This window comes from Paralichthys olivaceus, chromosome 13, assembly GCF_024713975.1.
Source record: "Paralichthys olivaceus isolate ysfri-2021 chromosome 13, ASM2471397v2, whole genome shotgun sequence".
Classification (NCBI taxonomy): Eukaryota; Metazoa; Chordata; class Actinopteri; order Pleuronectiformes; family Paralichthyidae; genus Paralichthys; species Paralichthys olivaceus.
The window spans coordinates 10,541,226-10,563,838 of record NC_091105.1 but is presented as its reverse complement, the minus strand read 5'-3'; the positions used below and the strand labels follow the sequence as shown (position 1 = coordinate 10,563,838).

At 41.6% G+C, this 22,613-nt stretch overlaps 2 protein-coding genes across 3 annotated transcripts; one reads left to right on the top strand and one right to left on the bottom strand.

The window, feature by feature from the left end:
- The first annotated feature begins 721 nt into the window (after window positions 1-721).
- Window positions 722-7,788, top strand: crot (carnitine O-octanoyltransferase). Its single transcript, XM_020093320.2, has 17 exons — window positions 722-858; window positions 2,077-2,200; window positions 2,846-2,970; window positions 3,050-3,231; window positions 3,345-3,469; window positions 3,571-3,679; window positions 3,971-4,064; window positions 4,185-4,310; window positions 4,413-4,514; window positions 4,763-4,846; window positions 4,938-5,045; window positions 5,132-5,262; window positions 5,346-5,469; window positions 5,555-5,633; window positions 5,897-5,990; window positions 6,208-6,327; window positions 6,662-7,788. The coding sequence occupies exons 2-17, from the start codon at window positions 2,086-2,088 to the stop codon at window positions 6,780-6,782; spliced, it is 1,839 nt and encodes a 612-aa protein (XP_019948879.2). The 5' UTR covers window positions 722-858; window positions 2,077-2,085; the 3' UTR covers window positions 6,783-7,788.
- Window positions 7,623-21,152, bottom strand: abcb4 (ATP-binding cassette, sub-family B (MDR/TAP), member 4). 2 transcript variants are annotated; one of them, XM_069536854.1, is made up of 28 exons: window positions 21,026-21,152; window positions 20,712-20,785; window positions 20,145-20,217; window positions 19,274-19,442; window positions 19,111-19,159; window positions 18,793-18,984; window positions 18,126-18,297; window positions 17,876-18,000; window positions 17,220-17,391; window positions 16,977-17,090; window positions 16,047-16,157; window positions 15,840-15,965; window positions 15,273-15,476; window positions 15,011-15,181; window positions 14,258-14,419; window positions 13,953-14,141; window positions 13,614-13,760; window positions 13,421-13,525; window positions 13,211-13,288; window positions 12,861-12,944; window positions 12,529-12,732; window positions 12,320-12,420; window positions 12,087-12,227; window positions 11,349-11,505; window positions 11,057-11,254; window positions 10,289-10,495; window positions 9,441-9,587; window positions 7,623-8,845 (listed from the first exon to the last, which is right to left on the bottom strand). In XM_069536854.1, the coding sequence occupies exons 2-28, from the start codon at window positions 20,774-20,776 to the stop codon at window positions 8,639-8,641; spliced, it is 3,870 nt and encodes a 1,289-aa protein (XP_069392955.1). In that variant the 5' UTR covers window positions 20,777-20,785; window positions 21,026-21,152; the 3' UTR covers window positions 7,623-8,638. The 2 variants fall into 2 exon arrangements, with proteins under 2 accessions (XP_069392955.1, XP_069392954.1); XM_069536853.1 differs by having other exon boundaries at window positions 7,794-8,845; window positions 20,145-20,220; window positions 21,026-21,131.
- Between the last annotated feature and the right edge of the window lie 1,461 nt (window positions 21,153-22,613).

Sequence of the window (22,613 nt, the reverse complement as noted above, 5' to 3'; positions counted from 1 at the left end):
TTTGAATGTTCTCATTCCAAACCTTGAGTGTTAATCTGTTTCTGTAACAGCTGCTGATTAACTGGAAAGACTTACACAATATTTTTGACCCTGGCTGCAGAGATTAGCTCTAAGTCAAACATCAGCACCACTGAAGTTTCTCGAAGCCCATTTTAAAGTACATGTGAGCCTATAAGGATTATTTTAACACACACTTACATATTTGACATTTGTTATTTACCTTAAAATGGATAGGATGATGGATAGATAGATAGATAGATAGATAGATAACTTTATTGTTAGAGTAGCTATAACATTTATCACACAAACATGGATGGATGGATAGATAGATAGATAGATAGATAGATAGAAAGATAGATAGATTATAGATAGATAGATAGATAGATGATAGATAGATAGATAGATAGATAGATAGATAGATAGATAGATAGATAGATAGATAGATAAATAGATGATAGATAGATAGATAGATAGCTAGGTGACTTTATTGCTGTGTTAGAGTAGCAATAACATTTATCACACAAACATACACAGGTAAAAGTCACAGTATTTTTTATTATATATATATCTATGCATATAAATCAGAATTTAGAATAAGAATCATCCCCTTGAAAGCTGTCTGACAGTGCAAACAAACATGTATTACTTCTTGAAGCACATCTCCAGCCTCTGCACACTGACCTCGTTGTTTCCGCCACAGCGCTGGAGCAAGTCCTCGGCGCATGCGCAGTGCGAGCTTGGTGCTGGCAGCGGGACAGAGGTTCACTGGGGGAAAGGTGAGGAGAGGCTCCTCGGGACACAACACCAGTGTTTGAGCTGCGTGTGGGTCAGAGCCACAGTCAGCGTGACCCAGACAAGGTGAGCTGCGTCCGACAGATGTCAGAAATGTCGTTAAATCATTTTTAACCCGCGTATCACACGCTATTATTGTTGTTGTTGTTGTTGTTGTTGTTGTTAGCATTAGCCGTTAGCCGCAGCTCACACACAGCGAAGTCTTGGCGTTAGCTAATTTAATGGAACCCATGAAGATCCCCTGAAGTAATCCGAGGATGGTGAAAACACCGTTTACTGCCTTTAATAACAAACTGTTTGGTTGCATGTGGTTCTGTTAAACTGAGCACGGGTTGTTTATTCAATGCTAAACAGACAGTGTGGACACAGGCACCGGCTCCTGTGTCACCAGTGCGATCAGCTCAGAAAGTTTAGCTTTGCTCTTGTTTTAATGGAGCTGCAACGTTCGTTTGTCTGGTCAGGAATCTGTGTTAAACGCCACCAGAAGCCAGCGTGAAGTCTGAAACTTGCTTGTCTTTGTTTCATTAAAATGTTTTAAAGTTTTAAATTTGATAATATTTCTATCAACTGACTATTTGATTTGCAAATGATCGTTGAATAACATAAAGGTCAATCATTTGCTTGTTCCAGCTTCTCAAATGTGAAGATTTACAGCTTCTATTTATGGTTCATGATAGGAAACTTAATATCGCTACAAAAAAAGGAAATAAACCAAGGCATGCTTGATGTGGGAAAATCAAAAAGCCTTTATTAGTGTGGCTAATGCCAAAGATTTAATAAAATGCATGAATGCATTGCAGCACACTGGCCCTCATCAGGGTGACTAACTACATTAGCATTAAATAGTCACGATAATAAAGGCTTTTTCATTTTTCCACAGCGTCAAAAGTGTCTTGGTTTATTTCCCTTTCATGGGATTTTTTACTCATATATTTACAAACAGATGTTCTCCCTTTTTGCCTTTCTTCAGTAAACTGATTATACTGGATATAGTATACTTTTGGGGTTTCTAGCTATAAACTATTATGTCCAATTTCATAAAGATTTCACAGAATGTTCACTTACACATGTTGCATTTGACAGTAGTTATAAAACAGTATTAAATACACAAACATTGTCTGTTCATGTACAAAGAAATGATCAGTATATTGTTTGAAGAATTCTTTGAGATCGACTTAAGATCCTGCAAACTGCAGCTGAGTCGTACCCTGTCAAACCACTGAGACAAATTAATGTCAAACTAATGTTTCAGCTTCAGGCAGTCAACATTTATTTGTATTACAGGGAGAAGAAATGGCGAATCAGTTGGCAGAGTCTCTGCCTGAGCGGACTTTCCAGTACCAGAGCAGCCTGCCTCCCCTGCCTCTACCACCACTAGAGAGCAGCCTTTCCATGTACCTGGATGCTGGTAGGATTGTAGCTTTGTTCAACCTGCTGGGTCTCAGAAACAATGCAAACTGTAAATATTTGCTTTTGGACAAGTGTTACTTCCATAAGCTGAAAAGTGCTACATTAACATTAGTCTTCCAGGATTGATAGATTATATTAATTATGGATTAAGTGTACTCATGATTTCATTCAACCAAGATGTTTTTGGTTGACTACAGAAAATGTTTCTTCATCTTTAAATAGACATATTTTAATAATTGTATCTTTTTTAATAAAAAGCAGAACTTTTGAGTTCTGTTACTTTGCCCTCTAGCCTTGAAAAATGTTATCTTATCTCTGGCTTTGAACTTTATGTGTAACATGTACATTTATCTGTATCTCAGCTTTTTGGGTCTCCCTAGATTTATATTTCTAAACATAATCCAGGTTTTCTATTACTTTAACTCTGATTCTATTATTATCATCATATGAAAGTGTCAGTTAATGTTAAAGTTTACATATATGATTGTGTGATTCATATTCACTTTCTATGAAAGTATTTTGAACATTTGCACAATTAAAATGACAGTTTTTACCACAGAAGATGCTTAATGTTCACAATGACCAGAAGCTGTTTATTGACAGTCTAAAACTGATTCACTGACTGGTTTTCTGTTGCCAACAGTTCATCCATTTGCTTCTGAGAAAGAGTATAAGGCGACCGTGGACATTGTGAGGAAATTCCAAGAGGGTGTTGGTAAAGAGCTGCATCAGAAACTGCTGCAGAGAGCCAAGACGAAGAAGAACTGGGTACGTGGATCGACTGTAAATGTTGTGTCTTAGTCGTACACATGTCCTCTTTAATCCTGACTGTGTTATTATTCACCAGTTGGAAGAATGGTGGTTAGACGCAGCGTACCTGGAGGTCCGCATCCCCTCTCAGCTGAATGTGAACTTTGGAGGCCCGGCGCCCTACCTCGAGCACTGCTGGCCTCCTGCAGAGGGTGTTTTTCTGCAGAGAGCCAGTATAAGCATATGGCACACACTACAGTACTGGGACTTGATCCGCACGTAAGACATTCTCACACTTTATCAAGGCGTTTCTTTGCGGTGTGCTCTACTTTTTACATGTCTTCACGTAAATATGTAATTGGGATTTCTTTTCTGTCGTCTGCACATCTCAGCGAGAAGCTGGCTCCTCAGAAAGCTGGAAAAACAGTATTAGATATGGACCAGTTCAGAATGCTGTTCTGCACCTGCAAAGTGCCTGGAGTGAAGAAGGACTCTATCCGTAACTACTTCAAGACAGGTAGAATAAACATGGCTGTTATCTTTAACCTTTAGCCACACTTTCATAAACATATTTATATCACACATTTCTTCAGCTTACATGTTTCTGTTGTGTCACAGAGCGTGAGGGTCCATGCCCCTCCCACTTGGTAGTGATGTGTCGTGGACGGATCTTCACATTTGACGCACTGTGTGATGGACAAATCCTCACTCCTCCAGAACTTCTCAGGTAGTTAGTACACACAAATACACAAGAACAAGAACACAACCCCATGAGAGATGTTTTATTTTCTTGCTCGCTCCAGCATCAGGAGAGCCGTTGCTCATGACTGCATGCTGGTGTCTGTGACTCTGTGCTATTATTGTGAACATGATACTCCAAAAATAATCGTTTAAAAAGATCGTAAAGGATCTTGAATGTAATTTGAGTGCAGGACAAGAAAGCATAATTATCTCTATGGGAAGGAGCAACGGTTAAAAGCTGCCTTGTTATATTTTGTGTGCGTGTTGACCTGTGCAGGCAGCTGAGTTATGTGAAGGAGCGCTGCAAGGGAGAGCCAGAGGGAGAAGGAGTCGCTGCTCTCACCTCAGAGGAGAGGACTCGCTGGGCGAAGGTGAGGCTGCTCAGGTTCAGAGAAATCTTGGTGAATTAGATGTAACACAGTATAAACAGTATAAAACACTAGAAGTCATGATCAGCTCTGTCAACACTTTTCTGTTTACTGTCTCCGCAGGCCAGGGAGCATCTAATAAGCATTGATCCACACAATAACACCCTCCTGGAAACCATCCAGAGCAGCCTGTTCATCGTATCTCTGGACGAAACCAAACCCTACTCCACTCCAGAGAACTACACAAATGTACTGTTGAATTATAAATAACTTCACGTGACCCTGTTTAAGTCACGTTCTGTTCACAGGAAAAAAGCAGTGTGTCTGATTTTGTGACTTTTCTGAACACAGGTGACCCTGGAAGCACTTAAAGGAGACCCCACCATCCGCTGGGGAGACAAATCGTACAATTCAATCGTCTTCTCAGATGGCACTTTTGGATCCACGTGTGATGTGAGTTTGTATGTGTAATGGTAGAAGAGATTAAAGGTTCATTTGATTACTTGTGAAAGACTCCCAGTGAATATGGTCCAGCGGCAGCCAAAGGTTGCAACAGTCTTTCAGCTGCAGAAATTTTGTTCATTAACATCCTGCAGTAATTGAATTTAACAATACAGTGAAGGCTAATACTGATAATGATGATTTTAGTCACTAAATCATGATGTGAAATGACCAATAGCTCAAATTAAATTGTTTGGCAGCACGCACCATACGATGCCATGGTCCTGGTGTCTCTGTGTTGGTATGTGGACCAACAAATCAAAGCTACAGAAGGCAAATGGAAGGTAAACTTTGTTTCTGAACAGAAAGTGGAATAGTTCATTTTAAATGTGTCCTTCCACTTCTCACACGCTGATTATGTCTTATGGTTTTAAGGGCTCAGAAGCAGTCAGACCCATGCCCCTTCCTGAGGAGATGGTGTTTACTGTGGATGAGAAAGTCTGCAGTGACATCAGCCACGCCAAACAGCAATACCTGGAGACTGTGAGTTAATAGTAAATGACTTGTGCATAGTTAGAGCGGTTTGTCTACTGTCTGTCATCACTGTCTCACTGTCTCTGGTTTTATAGGCACAGGACCTTCAGATTGTGTGTTACGCCTTCACTGCATTTGGAAAAGCAGTTATTAAACAGAAGAAGCTGCATCCTGACACTTTTGTTCAACTGGCGATGCAGTTGGCCTATTACAGAATGCACAAAAGGTGTGGACCCGGTAATTTGCCCATGCTTTCACTGATGTTTCAAGTGAAGTAAGTAAGTGCAAGTCTCCTCTTCGCTCTCTCAGGCCCGGTAGTTGCTATGAGACAGCAATGACCCGCAAGTTCTACCACGGCAGGACGGAGACGATGCGTCCCTGCACCCAGGAGGCAGTGAACTGGTGTCGAGCCATGATCGACCCCTCATGTAATGTGAGTGTGTGTGTCTGGCAAAATCTCAAAAAGTACACAGGTGGCCTCAGTCTTTGCTTTTTTGACATCAACATTTTCCCCTCAGGTTAAAGCCAAGAGGAAAGCCATGCTGCTGGCCTTCAATCGACACAACAAGCTAATGGCTGAAGCCCAGGATGGAAATGGTCAGTTGTTGTAACATTGTACATTTTCCTTTTATCATCCCTTTGTGTGAAGGTGAACAGCATTGACGATAAACCAAAAACAAGGTTGAAGACAAGAGTCGGCTTAAGTTACTGAAAATAATCGTCAACCAGTGAAAATAGTTTAGATAAATTATAACAAATTCAAAGGAGGGTTATTACAAATCAGAAAATGGTTTTCATTGTGAACAAGAACTTGTGTGTTTTTAATATCAGACGTTTTTATGTCTCGACATTGTTTCCAGGTTTTGACAGGCATCTGCTCGGCCTGTATCTTATTGCTAAAGAGGAGGGACTTCCCACTCCAGAGCTCTTCATGGATCCCCTCTACACGAAGAGGTAGAGTTAACTGTTCGTTAAAACCGCTGCTTCTCTGTCTGTAACGGGTTTTAAATCACTGTTTCCTTCTCAAAACTCCCATTACATTTCAACTCGCTGTGACATTAAATGACAGATGTAGAAGCACAAAGATCTAAACTCTTTCAGATATACTGTATGTTGATAAAAATCGTTAGGTCTCTGCTGGTCTGTAACTGGGTTGTGTTCGTGTCTGCAGTGGTGGTGGTGGTAACTTTGTGCTGTCGTCCAGTCTGGTGGGCTACACCACAATTCTGGGGGCTGTGGCTCCCATGGTGCACCAGGGCTACGGCTTCTTCTACCGCATCAGAGACGACCGGTAAGCAGACAAGACATAAACATGTTTTCATTAAAAGTTCAGTTTTGTGGAATGTTAAGTTGAGTCGATTAAAGAAGATGAAATCCCTCAAAAACACATCAGATGAATCTTTTAGTCGTCAGCTAATTAAACGCTGTTGTCACCATCATAAAACACTAACTATTGCATTATTCTGGTGAACCTTTCATTGAAGTTTGGCTAATGTATTGGTTTTGGTAATTAGTCTTTAATATCCGCATCAGACCCCTTGAAATCTGTCTCTTTTTAGTTTTTGGATGAAGACAATATTTCTGCAGCTGTGATTTAATCCACACTCTCTCTCTCTTCCCTGAAGGATTGTGATCTCCGTCTCAGCATGGAACTCTTACCGCCAAACAGACGCATCAACACTATTTAACCACTTCAGCAGCTCCCTGCACGAGATGCTTCACCTGGCCACCACATCTCAGCTTTAAAGACACAGAGGTGCTGAACTCAAGCTGATTGGCACATTTGCCTTTTACCTCTGTTTCTCAGTGTGAGCATCAATGTACATTCAGTTCACAAACTTTCAGCTAATAGCTAGATAGCTAGCAGCTCAATGCAAAGACGCAGTAGTTACCTCTCGGTGTTATTTACTTGTTTTTGAATTTGAAAACACCAATTAAGTTTTCCACTTCTTTTGGGGGAATCATTAATCAAAATTGTTCTTCCAGGTGTATATATATATTTGGTATGATTCTTGCACATTTTAGAGTATTTAAATGTTGTTTAATCCATTTTTAAGCCTAGCTGATGATGTTTGCCCTCAGTGGGTAACGATTCAACAGAAACTGAAGCTCTTCTTCAGGGAACTGTGGAAAATAACTGCTGCTTTCACTCTTGGCCTTCTGCTGTGATAATAATGTACTAAAGGGCATTCCAATAAAACCAATAGAAAATAAGTATGAAAGAAATTTAAATGAAACAATGTTTTTTTAGGTGTGTTTGTTTTAGGTTAGGATTAGTCTTCCAATGAAAAGCTACAGAAATATGCAACAAATCAACTATTAAACATGAGACTTAAATGTTATCAGAAATCAGCAGTTTGTGTTATTTTCATTTCAGCTTTTTGAAAATTAAAAGTTATGTTCATTCCACGGATCAGAGCCAGAAATACTTTATGAATCCCCAGGGGAAACTCTCCTTTGAGAAACAGAAGAATCATAACTAACTTTGATTTTATGTGTCCTGCACACTATGGAGTTTTGTCTGTGTTCATGTGTTCACAGTTTATATTTGGCTAGAAAACATCACTGAACCTTTCATTTTTTTCATTTTATTTTTGCTGCATTTAAAGCCTTACACTAATCTGTGATCTGCCTGTAACTGACTAAACCTTTGTAAAGTGTGAATAAGTTTGTACTTGCCTCAAATACCTGAATGAAAAGTAGCTCAATCTTGGATATAAATACTGAAAAATAAAGAATTTGCAATATACAATGATGTTAAATTATTGACAATATTAAACTTTAATATATAAGAATATCCTTCATAAAGATTAGTGATTCTGTGTATTTGTACAACATTACATTCTTCCTTGAATTCAGCTGCTCAGGCCCTTCTGATCATTATCATCCCAGAATATCAAACATAATGAACTAAACATTATTATATATTATTTATCAACCAATCTTCTCAATATATTAACAGGAGAACACACATTGTTGATGCCAGTGTGAGGTTTACACAATCTTTGGTACTTTATAAATCCAGTGCTTTGTTTGCTTGAATCACTACATATTTGTCATTTTGGTCACATTAGGTGGAACCAAATATTGATGTCTGATAGTTTGTTAAAAGAGAAAAGGACTGAAATGAGTCCCAGTGATCAACAAACAAGAATAAAGAAAGCATGTGAGGATACAGCACAGTGTAATAAGGCCTTTTTCATAGCACACATTTCAACTTGTCATAGTAAATAAAGGTGTTAAATAAAATTCAAGTGTTTAAGTGAGGCCTGAACAACAGCAGGACCCAAAAACTTGACGCATTGTTTTTTTTTTTATGATTTAAACCAGTCTTTTACTAAAGTGTCAAAATGTTTTCTGTATAAAAAAATAATAAATGTGGCAACTCGTGAACGGTGGCACAGACGTGGGCTCTTACAGCCACAAGACTCTGGAGGCTAGAAGGTCACATCTCCCGAAAGACCTGGACCCAATCAGCACATCCGATCCCTCACTGAAGCTGTGAGGCCGGGAGCTGACGATAAGAGCCACACGAGTTGAATCCAGCCCTATGGATAGTGAATGTAAAGATTATAAATAGTTTGTCTAGTATTGCTGTCCTCTCATTCCCTCCCGTGGCCCAACTGTGTGGTGACCAGCATGTGGTAGACTCCCTTCCTCGCCAGCAGCTGCTGGTGCGTCCCTTGCTCGACCACTACTCCCCCCTGCAAGACGGCAATGCGGTCAGCGTTTTTGATGGTGGACAGACGGTGCGCCACGATAATGCACGTCCTGCCCTTGCTGGCCTGGTCCAACGCTTCCTGCACCACCTGCAGAAAGGGCAGAACAACCACAGTGAGAATCCGGGGCCTCTGACTCTGGCAAATCTTAAAGACTTTGTTTGTGGAGGGAGAAACTGAGTGATGAGGCAGAATGATAATCGAGATGAAGTCCAACAGAAAGAGTTAGACATTACGTTCACACTGCTGCCTCCCACAGAAACAATTCTTCCTTTACCAAATCAGAGCCATATCAACAATAATACTAAAACAATTGACCCATGTAAAATAGAGGCTATATAAATGTCTTTCAATTGCCACTGGTGCGCATCTGAACAAGTTATTCCTGTGTGAGCAAGATAATTATCATGTTTGAGGCTACAAGAGGATCTCGAAAAACCTTTCAAGCTCTCGTAAAAGGACATTTCTTTTTCTTCCATGTCCCTCGCATGGCTCCGTAAAGGTATTAACTTAATATCCATTCACAGGAAGAATCTGTCTTAATCTATTATTATTATTACTATTATTTATTTCTATTTGTATTTGTTTCATCAGATGAAACTTCACCTTTTTGGTAAATCCCTTCTTCCCATGCATTCTTTGGTCTCACTGTTGCCAGCATCACTTGTAGGAAAGAGTCACTCACCTTTTCGCTTTCAGTGTCGAGTGCGGACGTGGCCTCGTCCAGCAGCAGCAGTACTGGGTTGCGCAGGATGGCTCGGGCTATGGCTATTCTCTGCTTCTGTCCACCTGACAGCTGCGTTCCCTTGTCACCTGCCTGAGTGTCGTACTTCTGCTCATTCAATCAGAGAGAGAGAGAGAGAGAGAGGCCACATGATGGCGTTACTGTAGCTCACCAACATGATGAATCCTGTAATCCACAAGTTTCCCTTCGTTCTTTGTAAATCTATGGAAACCTGTTGTATGTTGAATTGTAGGCAAAGTTGATATTTTTGACGTCCTGTGGACCCACTATGATGTTTTATATTTAAATTGATTGTTAAGAAATGTACCAATGAGAACAATGTCTACATTGTTTTACAGAGCAATAAATACAAATTTGCTTCCAGAGAACTTCCAATGAAATGAATATGAAACTCTTTTTATAAGGTGTTTGTTTAATGTCAGTGGAGAACATGAACGGGAAGTTTACTTGAGCCGTTCTAAAAGGGGGCGGTCACCGTTACGCTCTATTCATCTCGGCAAGAGATTAACTTTCACCTGCATTTGAGCATGTGTGGTCCTCACATGTCGAAATGTCCTCTGTGAAAACACCCACAGTCAGAAACTCTTAGTCACATTTGTTGCTGTTGTATAATCACTTGCCCATTAACAGACAGAACACAGTTGTAACTATTTATCTCTGGGACAAAGAGAACTTTGAGATGTGCAGATAACTGCTTGTTGAAAAATGTTGGGGGGGGGCCTCACGCCTTCTGTTTATATTTAGTTTTGTGTGAACAGATGGGAGTGAAACATCAGGGCAGCCGTTACCTGTGGCAGCCCCTGAATGAAGTTGTGAATGTTGGCCGCTTTAGCAGCCGCCACTATCTCCTCCATGGTGGCGATGCGACTGTTGTCTCCGTAGGCGATGTTCTCGGATAAAGTGCAGTCGAACAGTGTGGGCTCCTGGGATACGATTCCCATTTGGGATCTCAACCAGTGGATATTCAGCTGTTTGGCATTTACATTGTCCAGCACCTGAAGGGGAAAATGGACAAATCATTATGATTGCTTAGCATCAGCGTTAATATGGAGCTGTGCTTGAAGACCTTGTCTTATGGCTTGCTTGGATCTCTATCTCACAGTGTTAATGAAAATGAAAAGAATTGCTGAATCCTGGGCAGCAGGAACATCCTGACCTGTCATGCATACCTGTGTCAAATAATAATTTGCATTTTACTGTGGGATTTCCCACCGGCCTACGTTGTGTGGTTCACACTCATAGATTTCAGTCCCAATCATTTTTTTTTTATCTAGATCTCTGCAGCATTTCTTGAAAAATTTACAATAATGTTGAAATAAAAATAATATATATATTATATTATGAGTATATTCTTTACTGTTTCACAAGACTGTCAGCAAACAGTGATCCCATCAAGATAAAACAAGATGCTTATTGCCATCTAGATAGTAACACACGCTACACAGGTGTCATAATGTCCCAGTATCATCAGTGCAGAGCCATAAACTCTCCATCCAGCTAAACATTAGCTAAACAACAGTAGGTGAAGAGGCATGGGCGTGTGTTTGTCCACTCACCACGCTGCCCTCTCTGGGGTCGTAGAACCGCTCCAGCAGCTGGATGATGGTGCTCTTTCCACAGCCGCTGCTTCCCACCAGGGCCAGCGTCTCTCCCCTCTTCACATCCAGATCCAGCCCCTGGAGGACGGGCACGTCGGGCCGCGAGGGGTAGTTGAACCGGACATTCTCAAAGTGCACGTTGCCATCAAAACTGTCCTGGAGTTATAGGAGATAAGAGAGATGTGTCAGCACGTGTGTTAAAGAGCTGTGTTGCAAGTGTCTTGCCGTGTGAGAATAAACGCTGACGCACCGGTGTCTCTCCTTCCTGTGAAAGATTATCGATGGCAGGCTCCGAGTTTATCAGCATCATGAGGTGGGAAGCCGACATTTTGGCTTTAGCGTAGTTGGGGGTGAAGGAGTTGGCCTCTCCGATCGCCATAGCACCGTACAGAACTGTAGAAATCACACTGGGAGAGGAATTCAATCAATGAATGACATGAGCACCCGTTTTACTTTTTGTGGTAAATGGGACAACATATGTCTAAACTCACATTAGATGATAAAATCCTCCTTTTTAGACCATCTCTATTTATATTTGATCTAATGTATATAATAAATAAATATATATGATTGCATGCCAACACCAGACAGAGATCTGAGGATGATGTGATGGTTTGATATAATACGTTGCATATTATGTTTTATAGTTTTATTGTCCACCAGGAGTTCAAACCGTTATGAAATCTGAGCTATGCCTTAGTGTAGCGGCTCTTTGTAGTATAAATAAATGACGGGAGGCTCCTCCCAGCCATGATAGTGAATTACATGACCATCCTACAACTTGTGTGTGTGTGTGTCTGATCCAGCAGCAGAGGTTCAGGTACAGTTCTCACATGCCTCAGTGCAGGTTAATGATTAAAAGGCAAATAAACAGTCTTTCCTCTCAGCAGGAAAGCTTTGGTCTGACATAACATGCTTTCATTGACCAGCCTGTACATCTTTATCTGAAACGAATACTTCTCTGGTTGACAAAAAAAAATGTACTCACAGGAAAACCCCCTGAACGTCCATCCTTCCTTCTTCAATAAGCCAAGCTCCAAATCGGAAACAGCCTGCATAAGCAAAGTAGATCATGGCCTGGGAGAAGGAGAAGGCGAGGCCGTACACGTGAGCCTTTTTCGTGGAGTTCCTGCACAGAGAGGGAGAGACGTGTGGGACACTCTTCAAATTAATGAAATGTGATTGAAATACATGTAGGATTTTCTCCGTCACTTCTCATACTTATATGGCACGTTGAGGTTTTCCTGATACAAAGACTCAAACTTGGGTTCTCTGGTGAGAGAGGCGACAGTTCGGATATTCTCAATGGCTTCAGTAGAAATCTGTAGAGACACACACACAAATGTTAAATCTACATTACATCACTGTCAACAAATAGTGCCTCTCCTTAGAGCGCCAGAAAAAAAAGAGCATTTCTTGAGAATTCTTGCCTTTCCAGCCTTCTCCAACTCCTTCTTGTCCTCGGCAGCGTGTCCAGTGAGCAGCTTCATCTCCACAGCTCCAGCCAACACCATGGCGGGCACCACGGCCAGGATGAGCAGGGTCAGCTCCCAGCCGTACACGAAGGAGATGATCAGACTGGTGCCCATGTTGGCAACGTTCTGAGCCAGTGTGGCCATACGTACTCCTGTGGCCTGAGCAGATGAGAAAACGTGGGAGACACAGCAGACGACAAGATCACTGGATTTATCAGGCGTTTAGAGATGGTCGTCTGTGACATTTTGATTTGTTGAGTGTGTGTGCGACCGTTGTTGAGACTTACCCCTTGCACTTGTGCAGCATCTGTGGCCAGTCTTGTGGTGAGCGCGCCGACACTGTTTTTGGGCTTGTCAAACCAGCCAAGATCCTAATGAATGAAAACATTATTTCCATATAACATTAAATACTATCAACAATTTAAACTGAAGTATTTTTTAAATCAAGACTTTATAAAAGCCTTAAAGATAAGGGCGCATGGGGCTGGTTATATATACGAAGATTTAAATGTTGTTAAACTCAAGGAAATACATGAAATCCGCCACAGATATTGACCCTCTGGTTTCTTCATGAAGTGACGTATGGGTCGTTAATAGAGTAGGTCTGAGGTCTCTCAAGTCAGGTTGGTGTGCTCACCTGTCTCATCATGGCCTTGAACGCACTGAGTCTCAGTTTGAGGGTCAGAATCTCTCCGGATTTACCAAAACAGAAACCCTGTAAAGACCATTTAGAGAGAAGACATTAGCACAGCTGGACATAGTGTCAATCTGTGTCACACTACTTTGAAGCCAATGAACACAATTGACAAATATATGTAGGTTAACATGTGTGCATAAACATGCATACCTGTAGAAACATGGTGACAAATGATACACCTCCGATAACAGCAAACAAGAGGGAAAACAATGTGGCTCTTTGTCTGACAAGTTCTTGATCTGTCTCTGCAAAAACCTGAGAGGAGAAGAAAACATCTCATCTGTAGCATTTTAACTGATGAGAGACACTGAATAACGTCCATGGTGCACTGAGAGTAACCTACAGTGATGATCTTGGAGAAGATGATGGCAAACACTGGCTGCATCGCGCCGTTGATGATGGCACAGATGGTCCCCACCAAGATGTACGGCCACTCTGGAAGGTTGAGACGCAGCACTTTGAGGAACGACACGGGGGGCACGTTTTCATCCTGCAGGTAGAGAGGGAGAGAGAAGAGCTGAGTCACATTTTCGTTATTCATCTTCCTCACCGTTTTATTTCTATGGAAAGAATCATAACAGAACTGCACAAAGCAATAGTCACTGGTTCCATAGCAAGGACAAATAAACAAGGGGAGAGTGCTGCTGTGTCTCTAAAATCCTGATGTTCCACCACAGCTCACCTCTTCTGTCTCGTTCTTGTCAGACTTCTCTTTCTCCTCTTTCTCTCCCTCTGACGCAGAAACAGAGGAGCCTCTCGTGGTCTTCCTCTTGTACAGAGTGGACTCACTGAGGGAATTGGCCAATGGGCTCTTCATTTCCGTCGACAGCTCTTCCTCTGCTTCCTCCCCCTCCTTGACGTTCTGAAACGTCTGTGGTCAGGAGAGAGTGGAGGAAACACAATCAATATGAAGGACAGGCCACTTTGAATTTGGTTTTGAGACCTAATGTCAATGTGTGTGTGTGTGTGTGTGTGCGCGCGTGTTACCTGTGTGGTGACCAGTGTGTGGTAGATTCCCTTTTTTTCCATCAGCTGGCTGTGAGTGCCCACCTCGGCAACTTGACCGTTCTGGAACCCAGCAATGACGTCAACATTTCTGATGGTCGAGAGGCGATGGGCCACGACGATGGTGGTGCGACCCAGTCGGACCTGTGTGCAATGATTAGATTTACAAGAAGGAGCTGAAATTTTGATTTATGTACAACATGTGAGATTACAACAGGAAAATGTCCAGGAAATTCAAAGTGAGCGAGTGGAAGAGACATGAGACGGACGTAATGCTGGAAGAACGTAAATATCTCAGGATGAAAAAGAGTCGCAATACACGTAGAAGAAGCTGATGAAGGTATCACCTTGGAAAGATAATGAGATTCAAGAGCTTTAGGCGATGATGGCCGACACTGAAAACATCATATCCAAGACTCCTGCCTGCTCTACCCAAACACCATCCTGCCCATGAATTTAAATTATTTATGGCAAAGTTGATGTTGATGTGAACGTGTCTCCCCCAGACAATCTCCTGATGTATTCTTCATTATGTGAACGGCAAACTCTGGAAAATGTCCAGACCCAAATTCCTGGAATTTTTTCTTCATGTCAGAAAACAGTGTAAGTGACAAAGCTAAGAGTTAACAACCATACTAGTGGCTCTGTGACATTGTATTTAATAGTAGTCTAATTCATTTTTAGATTTTAATTGCATATCTTGTAAATTGTGCCACCGACTGCGTGTGTTTGCACCTTGTCGAGTGCAGACTGCACAATGGTCTCACTCTCAGCATCCAGAGCAGATGTGGCTTCGTCCAGCAGAAGGATCTTGGGGTTGCGGACGAGAGCGCGGGCGATCGCAATCCTCTGCTTCTGTCCGCCGCTCATCTGAGTCCCTCGGTCTCCGACCAACGTCTCAAACTTCTGCTCAACAGTAAAATTCTCAGCGTTAGCAAGTGGTGCACAATGTTTTTAATAAGCACAGACAAACAGGGAGTCTTGACTATGTTCTCACATCGGGAAGCTTCATGATGAAGTCATAAGCATTGGCCTCCTTGGCAGCTTGTTCGATCTCCTGCTGTGTCACGTCCAGGCGGCCGTATCTGATGTTCTCAGTGATGGTGGTGGCGAAGAGGATGGGCTCCTGACTCACCACGCCGATCATCTCCCTCAGGTAGCGGACATTGAGAGAACGGATGTCGTGGCCGTCAACAAAAACCTACAATGAAGGAGGGATATGCAAAAACTATTGGTGGATCCACAAAACTTGGTGGAAGGATGCAGTATGTGGCAGTAAATCCAGATCTTTCTTTAACATTGTGAGGCGTTTTTCAACATTTTCATTGATTTCTAAGAGAAATCAGGCTGTTTAAGGGACTGATATTTATCAGCTTGTGCAAATTGGTGCAGATCTAGATAAAATGCAGATGTAATGAATCCAACTGTGGTTTTAAAAGAGAACTGTTGGAGGTTTGCATTTAACCGAGTGCTATAACCTTTGTTTTTTAAGTTATTGGAGTGCGATCATAAATTAGTATCAGCATCAATAATAACGATGAAAAGCTTTAGAAACATCACTCACAGATCCGTCCTGTGGATCGTAGAACCTCTGCAGCAGCTGGACTGTGGTGCTTTTACCACAGCCACTGCTGCCCACTAACGCCATGGTCTGTCCACTCTTCACGCTCAGAGACATGTTGTTTAAAATCTATGAATGATAAGAAAAGATTAAATATCAGATACTGTTAGATGTAACTGAATGTCTGCAGGTGTCTGTAGGGGAACATACTTTGACATCCGGTCTCATAGGGTAGCTGAAGTGAATGTTCTTAAACTCGATGTTTCCTCTGATGAAGTCAGGCTTGAAGCCGGCCTCCGAATAGCTGTCAATGCTCGGTTTCTGTTGAGAGTCAGGAATATTTTCATTCACTTCTAAAATTCAGCTCCGTTCTGGTTTGTAGTTCAGACACAGTGGGATAAAGAACCTGATTATTATCATAACTTCAAACAGACAATGGGAGGAAGGCTGCCCCCCCCCCACACCAGGTTAGGGTGAGTGTATTGAATGAAACAAATGTTTATTTCCACAGCTCTTTGTCTCTGTGGGCTAACACACACACACGGGCACCCTGGTTGAGTTTAGAAAATTCAAGACTGTTAAATAAATACAGCAGAGTGTTCACAGGGAACATGGATCAAATAATTCAACCTTTTTCAGCCTCCAGGTTTTTCACTTTTGTGTTCAAGCATAAACAGATGTGTTTCTCAGCCAAGTCTTGGTTGTGCTAAAGGTTTCTGTAGTTTCTTGGACCACACTTTGGAAGAGGTCAGTTCCATAACAAGGAATATATGCACATGTGTGATAGTGGTGCGTTATTTATTTATTTCAATCTGACGTTAGTCACACTGCTCAGGTTTGAACAATTTTTTTGTAACCGAGTTGGTTTTGGTTCAGGAAGGACTTTGAGCCACAGTTGTGTGATATCAACCAGAATGACCTGCAGTCTTCCTTCACACAGCATGTGCTCAAATTAGAGCAAAAAGCCAACATCTCATTACTGACTCAAGGTTTTTGGCTGGTTCAAAGCGACGACCTACAGTGCCAGAGTTCAGCGATGCATGTTTAGAGATAAAAACTGACAAGTGTACAGCAGCAGAGAGACGAAAGAACAATGGTATTTTCTGTAATGTAGATACTTGAACATTTTTAATTCCTTACATGATCAATGATGCTGTACACTTTATGTGCAGCTCCCCGGGCACTGGCAAAAGTCTGGATGTTGGCGGAGGACTGTCCCATGGTGAACGCTCCGATAAGCACCACGAAGAGCACCTGAAGACACACACACACACACACACACACACACACACACACACACACAGAGTCTGAGCTGCACCAGAATCTCCTTTATATTTAATGGGAAAAATATATAATTAGAGATTGTGAGATGTGTCTACTCACAGTGAGTACACTCCCAATGGTGTACTCATTGCTCAGGATGAGAGTACTGCCATACCAGAAGGCCAGGGCATAGGAGAGGTAGATAATCATGAAGGTAAAGCCCATGGAAATGTTCGCAGACAGCGCCTTCTTTATTCCCATCCTCTTAGCATCCTCCAAGTTCTTATGATATCTGTGATGCAACACACACACACACACACACACACACACACACACAAAACCACTCCATGAAGAATCTCAATCAGGAGTTGGGTCTTTCTGTTGTGTTACTTATTTGGTGGGTTGCTAAGGAACATGGTGTGGTGTAGAGAGGGGTCCAGAGATAGCTTCTTGCTATCACAGGCTGTATGTAGGTGTGTGTGTGTGTGTGTCTTTGTCTTTCTCACAGTTTTAATCAAAGCCCTTTTTATAAGCTCTGAAAGGTCATACGTTAAACTAAGGATCATGTGAGTGCTACTCCTATGGAAAGCAAATTAGGAACACAGATTCATTTTCTATGGGCTTGATTCATACGCATCTTTTCATAGCAATGTGACCCTGGGCACACTGGCTGGGTGTGTTTAAAGCATTTTATGGACGTTAGTGAAGAATAGAGTCAAATGTAGTGTTTCCTGCTCATGTGCGAGTACAGATTCTGTTTAACACAATGTACACACCTCTTGATCTCTCTGTCCTGACCACTGAAGGCAAACACTGTCCTGATTGCAGAGAGCACCTCCTCTGCCACAGCTCCTGCTTTGGCGTATGCAGTCTGCTCTTTACTCGTGAAGCTCGTCAGCACCTATTCAGACAAGAAGGAACTCATGTCATTACTGATAGCAGCGGAAGCTTTGTGATCGACATGAATGTTCATGGACAGCAAGAGAACGCTTGAGTAAAGCATGGAGAGAAACATTATGAACTCACTTTACTGAAAAGTGCAGCTGAAAGTCCCAGTGCAGGGCTCACAGCCAGGATGACCAGAGTCAGCTTCCAGCCTTTGGTGAAGCCAATGACGAAGGATGACAAGAAGGTGGTGAAGGCCTGGATCAGCATCGCCGCCTTGTCGCCAATGCCCTCTTGGATCTTATAGACATCACTAAAGCGTGGAAATATAAACCACATTACCGCTAATGATCGTCAAAGTACTACATTTAATGACCCTTTAAATTTAATCCAGCTGGACAAAGTTACACACACTCATATATATCTGTCTCCTAAATATGCATTTTTTGTGTATTATTGATTTAGAAATTCATAAAACGTGTCACAATGTAAGAGAAAGCACAAAAACAAATCCTGGATACGACTCCTGTTCAAGATCAGCACCAAAATTACATCAGTTCTTATGTGTTCGATATCACATACTTCCACCAAGTTTCGTGATAATAGGTCAAGTAGTTGTTTGTATAATCCAGCTAACTAACAAAAAGACTCACATGAAAACCTACTTGGCAAAGGTAATAAAAAACATTTTGCTGATTGTGACACTGTTTTGTGGGAAGATGTGTATTTTCTCTGTTAGTTGCACTCACAACAGTATTATATTCAGACTGAAATTAGAACTGTGAGCGTGTGGTTCTCTGGTACGCACTCTATGAGACGTGTGTTGAGCTCTCCCGTTTCATTGACGTCGAACCAGCCGATGTCTTGTTGCATGATGCGGTGGAAAAACAGCTTGCGGATGCGTTTGACCTGCCGCCCGGCCGCCATGGTCCACAACGACACCTGCAGGTACGCTGCCACCAGCACGGTAGCTCCCATGATGGAGTAGTAGATGGCATAGCTGGGAGACGGGAAGCATAGTGACAAATATGACTTTAATACATGATCTGATTAGAGTTGAAGAAGTGTAAATTGTTTGATGGCAAACTATAAATATAAAAGACAAGATCATCAACTGTAGTCTTACACATTCATGTCCTCTTGTAGGGTGTTGTTTTGTTGTATTATGGTGAAATCTAAAGAGACAAGGTAACAAAAAACATGGTTTAAAAAGTGTCAGAGCTCTTCATTTATTTCAATCATCAGAATTACAGGATGTGTGCCTGTGATGCCTGTAACTGAAAACTCACTGGGGAAAGTTGCTGTGATGTTTTCATAGCCGCCAGAAGGAAAATTGACCATGCTGTCAGTCATGTCTCCAAACACAATAAACATGAGAGGAAGCACGACCCCGTTGGCCATGGCCATCACCGTCCCACACAGGATCATGAAAATGTCCAAACTGTCTGCGAATCTGAACTACACTCACATGAAGGAGAGAGTGGAGAGAGAGAGAGAGAGAGAACAGCAGAAATCAGGATCTGCATCTCGTCGGTGAACCTGAAAGAATTTTGAGTTATCAAAGCAAAAGGACTTTTTTTCCCTTTAATCAGCTATTATATTCTCACAGCAGGGGACTGGTGGAGTCCACCCAAACAACAGGAGGATGTGCTCCCATCCTCTCTCCCTGCTCCCCCCCCCTCTGACGTCACACACAAATACACGCACAAGTATAACCAGCTTCCCCTTCTTGGGACTTTTCATTGACTTCTATTCATTGTGGACAGCCTAAATACTGTAAACCCTTATCCCTAACTTTAACCAAGACCAATAGCTGCCTAACCTTAACCTCACCACAATTCACATCTTACACCTAACCTTAACAAGCAGCTTTGGTCCCGAATGAGGACGACTAGTCCAGGCAAGATCAGTGTTTATACTGGAAAAAGCCCTGAAGAGGCAACACACACACTCACTCGCTCAGTCTTACACCATAATTATTAACATTGGCCTCTTCCCATTACTGTCTGGCTAACCTGATCTCAAAGGCACTTAAATCTAATTTGTCCTTCTGTTTTCTGTCTTTTGCACACACACACACACACACACACACACACACACACTCTCTCTCTCTCTCTCTCTCTCTCTCTCTCTCTCTCTCTCTCTCTCTCTCTCTCTTACCACAGCAATGGGGCCGACCATGGGCAGCTTTGGCTCTTTTTCTTTCTTCTTCTTATTGTCTTTGTCATCTTTGCTGCTGAGGAGTCATTGATAAAAACACATGGTGTCAAATATAAAGACTAAACGTTCTTGGCTGGCAAGAGAATAATAGACTCCTGTTACATTTTGTATGAATTATACATGTGTGTGTGTGTGTCTCTGTGTGTGTGTGTATCTTTGCGCTTGGTTGCATGTAACAAACAGAAAGTGGTTTCATTTTAAGACATTTAAAAACTAATTTTGAAGCACATTAAGAGGCACAATATTTTTAATTAATTCAATTATTGATTATAAAATAATTTAAATTGTACAAAATTACAGAGCTTGCAAATAGAAAATCACGTGCAAATAAAACCACGTTATCAATTTGACGACACCTGCTCTGCTTTAATGTGTGTGTTTTTCTATTTGTGTACGTTTTCTCAATTTGCAGCACGTGAATCTCTCTCGGTCACCGTACTGATCGACAGTGAGTAAACACATTTAATTGCTTAACACATCATGTTTCTTAAAAACCGCTGACTTTACCTTAAATCCCCGTTTTGTTGATGTTTGTCTGCGGACTGCTTCTTCTTCTCGTCCTTCCCCTCCATGTCTGGTCCCTGTCACAGGAAGAAATAAGACAGTTTACATTTACACCGCTTCATATAAACATTTTACAAAACCCCATAGGAGGAAGAAACGTATGATCACATCTGGAATAAAACCTAATGGGATTTAAAGCTGGTTTAGCTCAGTCTGATTTGATTAATTTAAAAAAGGCATCATTATAATCATCAGTGTAAATATGGTCATGAAATACAATGTTAGGAGTTTATAACATCAACAGGTCTAATACTCACTCTGTTCCTGCAGATCCTCTCACTGTGTCTGTGACTGCCGCAGCGATCACACGCGCTTACAAAGGAGGAGGTCCAGTCTGTCAGGGCTCACCCTCCCACTCCTCTCCCTCCTCACCCTCCTCCTCCCATCACCCATCCTCACGTGGCTTTATATGGCTGCGTCACTGTCAAGGCACAGGACCTGTGACCTCACCTGTACATTAACCTGCCCAAGTCACAGCTGTAAACAAGCTGTAAGCAAAGAAAAAATATAAAATAATAATAATAATGATAATGAATTATTATATTTTAAAAAAGGAAGGAAGGGACACATAAACACAGAATGTTTCAATCTGGAGATTAGATGATGGTAGAAAGTACAGAGTCAGTGTCACGACAAAATTGTTTTAGAGGTGCAGAATGAAGAAGAAGGCAGAAGTATGGCAAGAGAACTCAAAACATAACAACACACAAACCATATGGAGATGGAAAGGCAATTTCCTCAAAGGGTAACACAAAAAAAAAATCTCTGACTTTTCAGGAGCTCCGTCAGAGAGACATTTGCTTTTTCCTGTTATCTCCATCTTCTTCACAAAATTAAACATCTCAATTCAACTGTCCTCCCCAAAGGAGACTGTGGTTTTCTTTTTACACAGCTGCCTCTCTGCGACATCACACCAACATCTGTTTGGTCCACGTTAAACAAACAAATAAGTTTGGAAAATGGAAATACCAATAAATCAGCATTGTTTTCTGTTACCGCTACAAACTAGTCTGTAAAAGAAGATGGAGGGTAACATGTCTGCTCCATAAAGTGAAGCCGAAGTTTCTTGATCGCCCCCTGCTGGCTGGCTGCAGTATAGTTCATAAGACTTGCTTCCTCAATATTAGTGGATGGGACGTGAGCCGAAGTAAAAAGTCAAAGTACACTTTGAATAAATGTTTCTGAAATATAATTTCTTTCATTTGAGGTAGTTCTTACCACACTGATGTTATTCCACCTGTTCATGATTCTGTTAAGTGTATTGTTATTAAGTTATTTCATGTCATGTCATGATTGAGAGCTGACACTGATTCAGGTTCTGATTCATATCAGTATCAGTACAGGGTTGTTGAATTCAATAGCACTGCAGTGTTGAGACTTTCATGATTTCACTGCATGCTTGGAAGGGAAATTGCTCTTTGGTAAATCTGAAGTGACACATTTCACAAGCTAGAAAGGTTGTAAACCACAGTTTAATCTTTAACTGTGTTTTGTATTTTAGGAGTAGTATAATATATCCCTTCAAAAGGTAATAGAGCTGAATTATAAAACACACATGAGAGTACACTTCCATACAGCACAGTATAGATTAAACGTAGGTACTTGTTTGTTTACATCACTCCTGATGTAACACCTCTGGGTTAAAGGTGCAGCAGGAATCATCTCACATGACAGACTCCACCTCCATTATTCAACCACCTTTGCTCAGCTGTGGTTAAGGAGTGAAGAGAAGGAGACGTTAGAGAAGGAAGCGTGGGTGCATGACTAGGATGTTGGAGTGAGCTGTTTCCTTTGGGACCAATGGGTGGCGCTCTCTTCCTACATGATAACTTGCCTGAATGACTT

What these genes read in the sequence shown, in the direction of transcription:
- abcb4 (XM_069536853.1), bottom strand. Translation starts at nt 20,776, where the DNA reads ATGGAGGGGAAGGACGAGAAGAAGAAGCAGTCCGCAGACAAACATCAA. An exon ending in CTATGAGACCGGATGTCAAA is followed by an intron (nt 15,966 to 16,046) that starts GTATGTTCCCCT and finishes TATCATTCATAG; the next exon opens with ATTTTAAACAACATGTCTCT. An exon ending in TCTTCTCCAAGATCATCACT is followed by an intron (nt 13,526 to 13,613) that starts GTAGGTTACTCT and finishes TTCTCCTCTCAG; the next exon opens with GTTTTTGCAGAGACAGATCA.
- crot (XM_020093320.2), top strand. Translation starts at nt 2,086, where the DNA reads ATGGCGAATCAGTTGGCAGAGTCTCTGCCTGAGCGGACTTTCCAGTAC. An exon ending in CCAAGACGAAGAAGAACTGG is followed by an intron (nt 2,971 to 3,049) that starts GTACGTGGATCG and finishes ATTATTCACCAG; the next exon opens with TTGGAAGAATGGTGGTTAGA. An exon ending in AGAGGACTCGCTGGGCGAAG is followed by an intron (nt 4,065 to 4,184) that starts GTGAGGCTGCTC and finishes CTGTCTCCGCAG; the next exon opens with GCCAGGGAGCATCTAATAAG.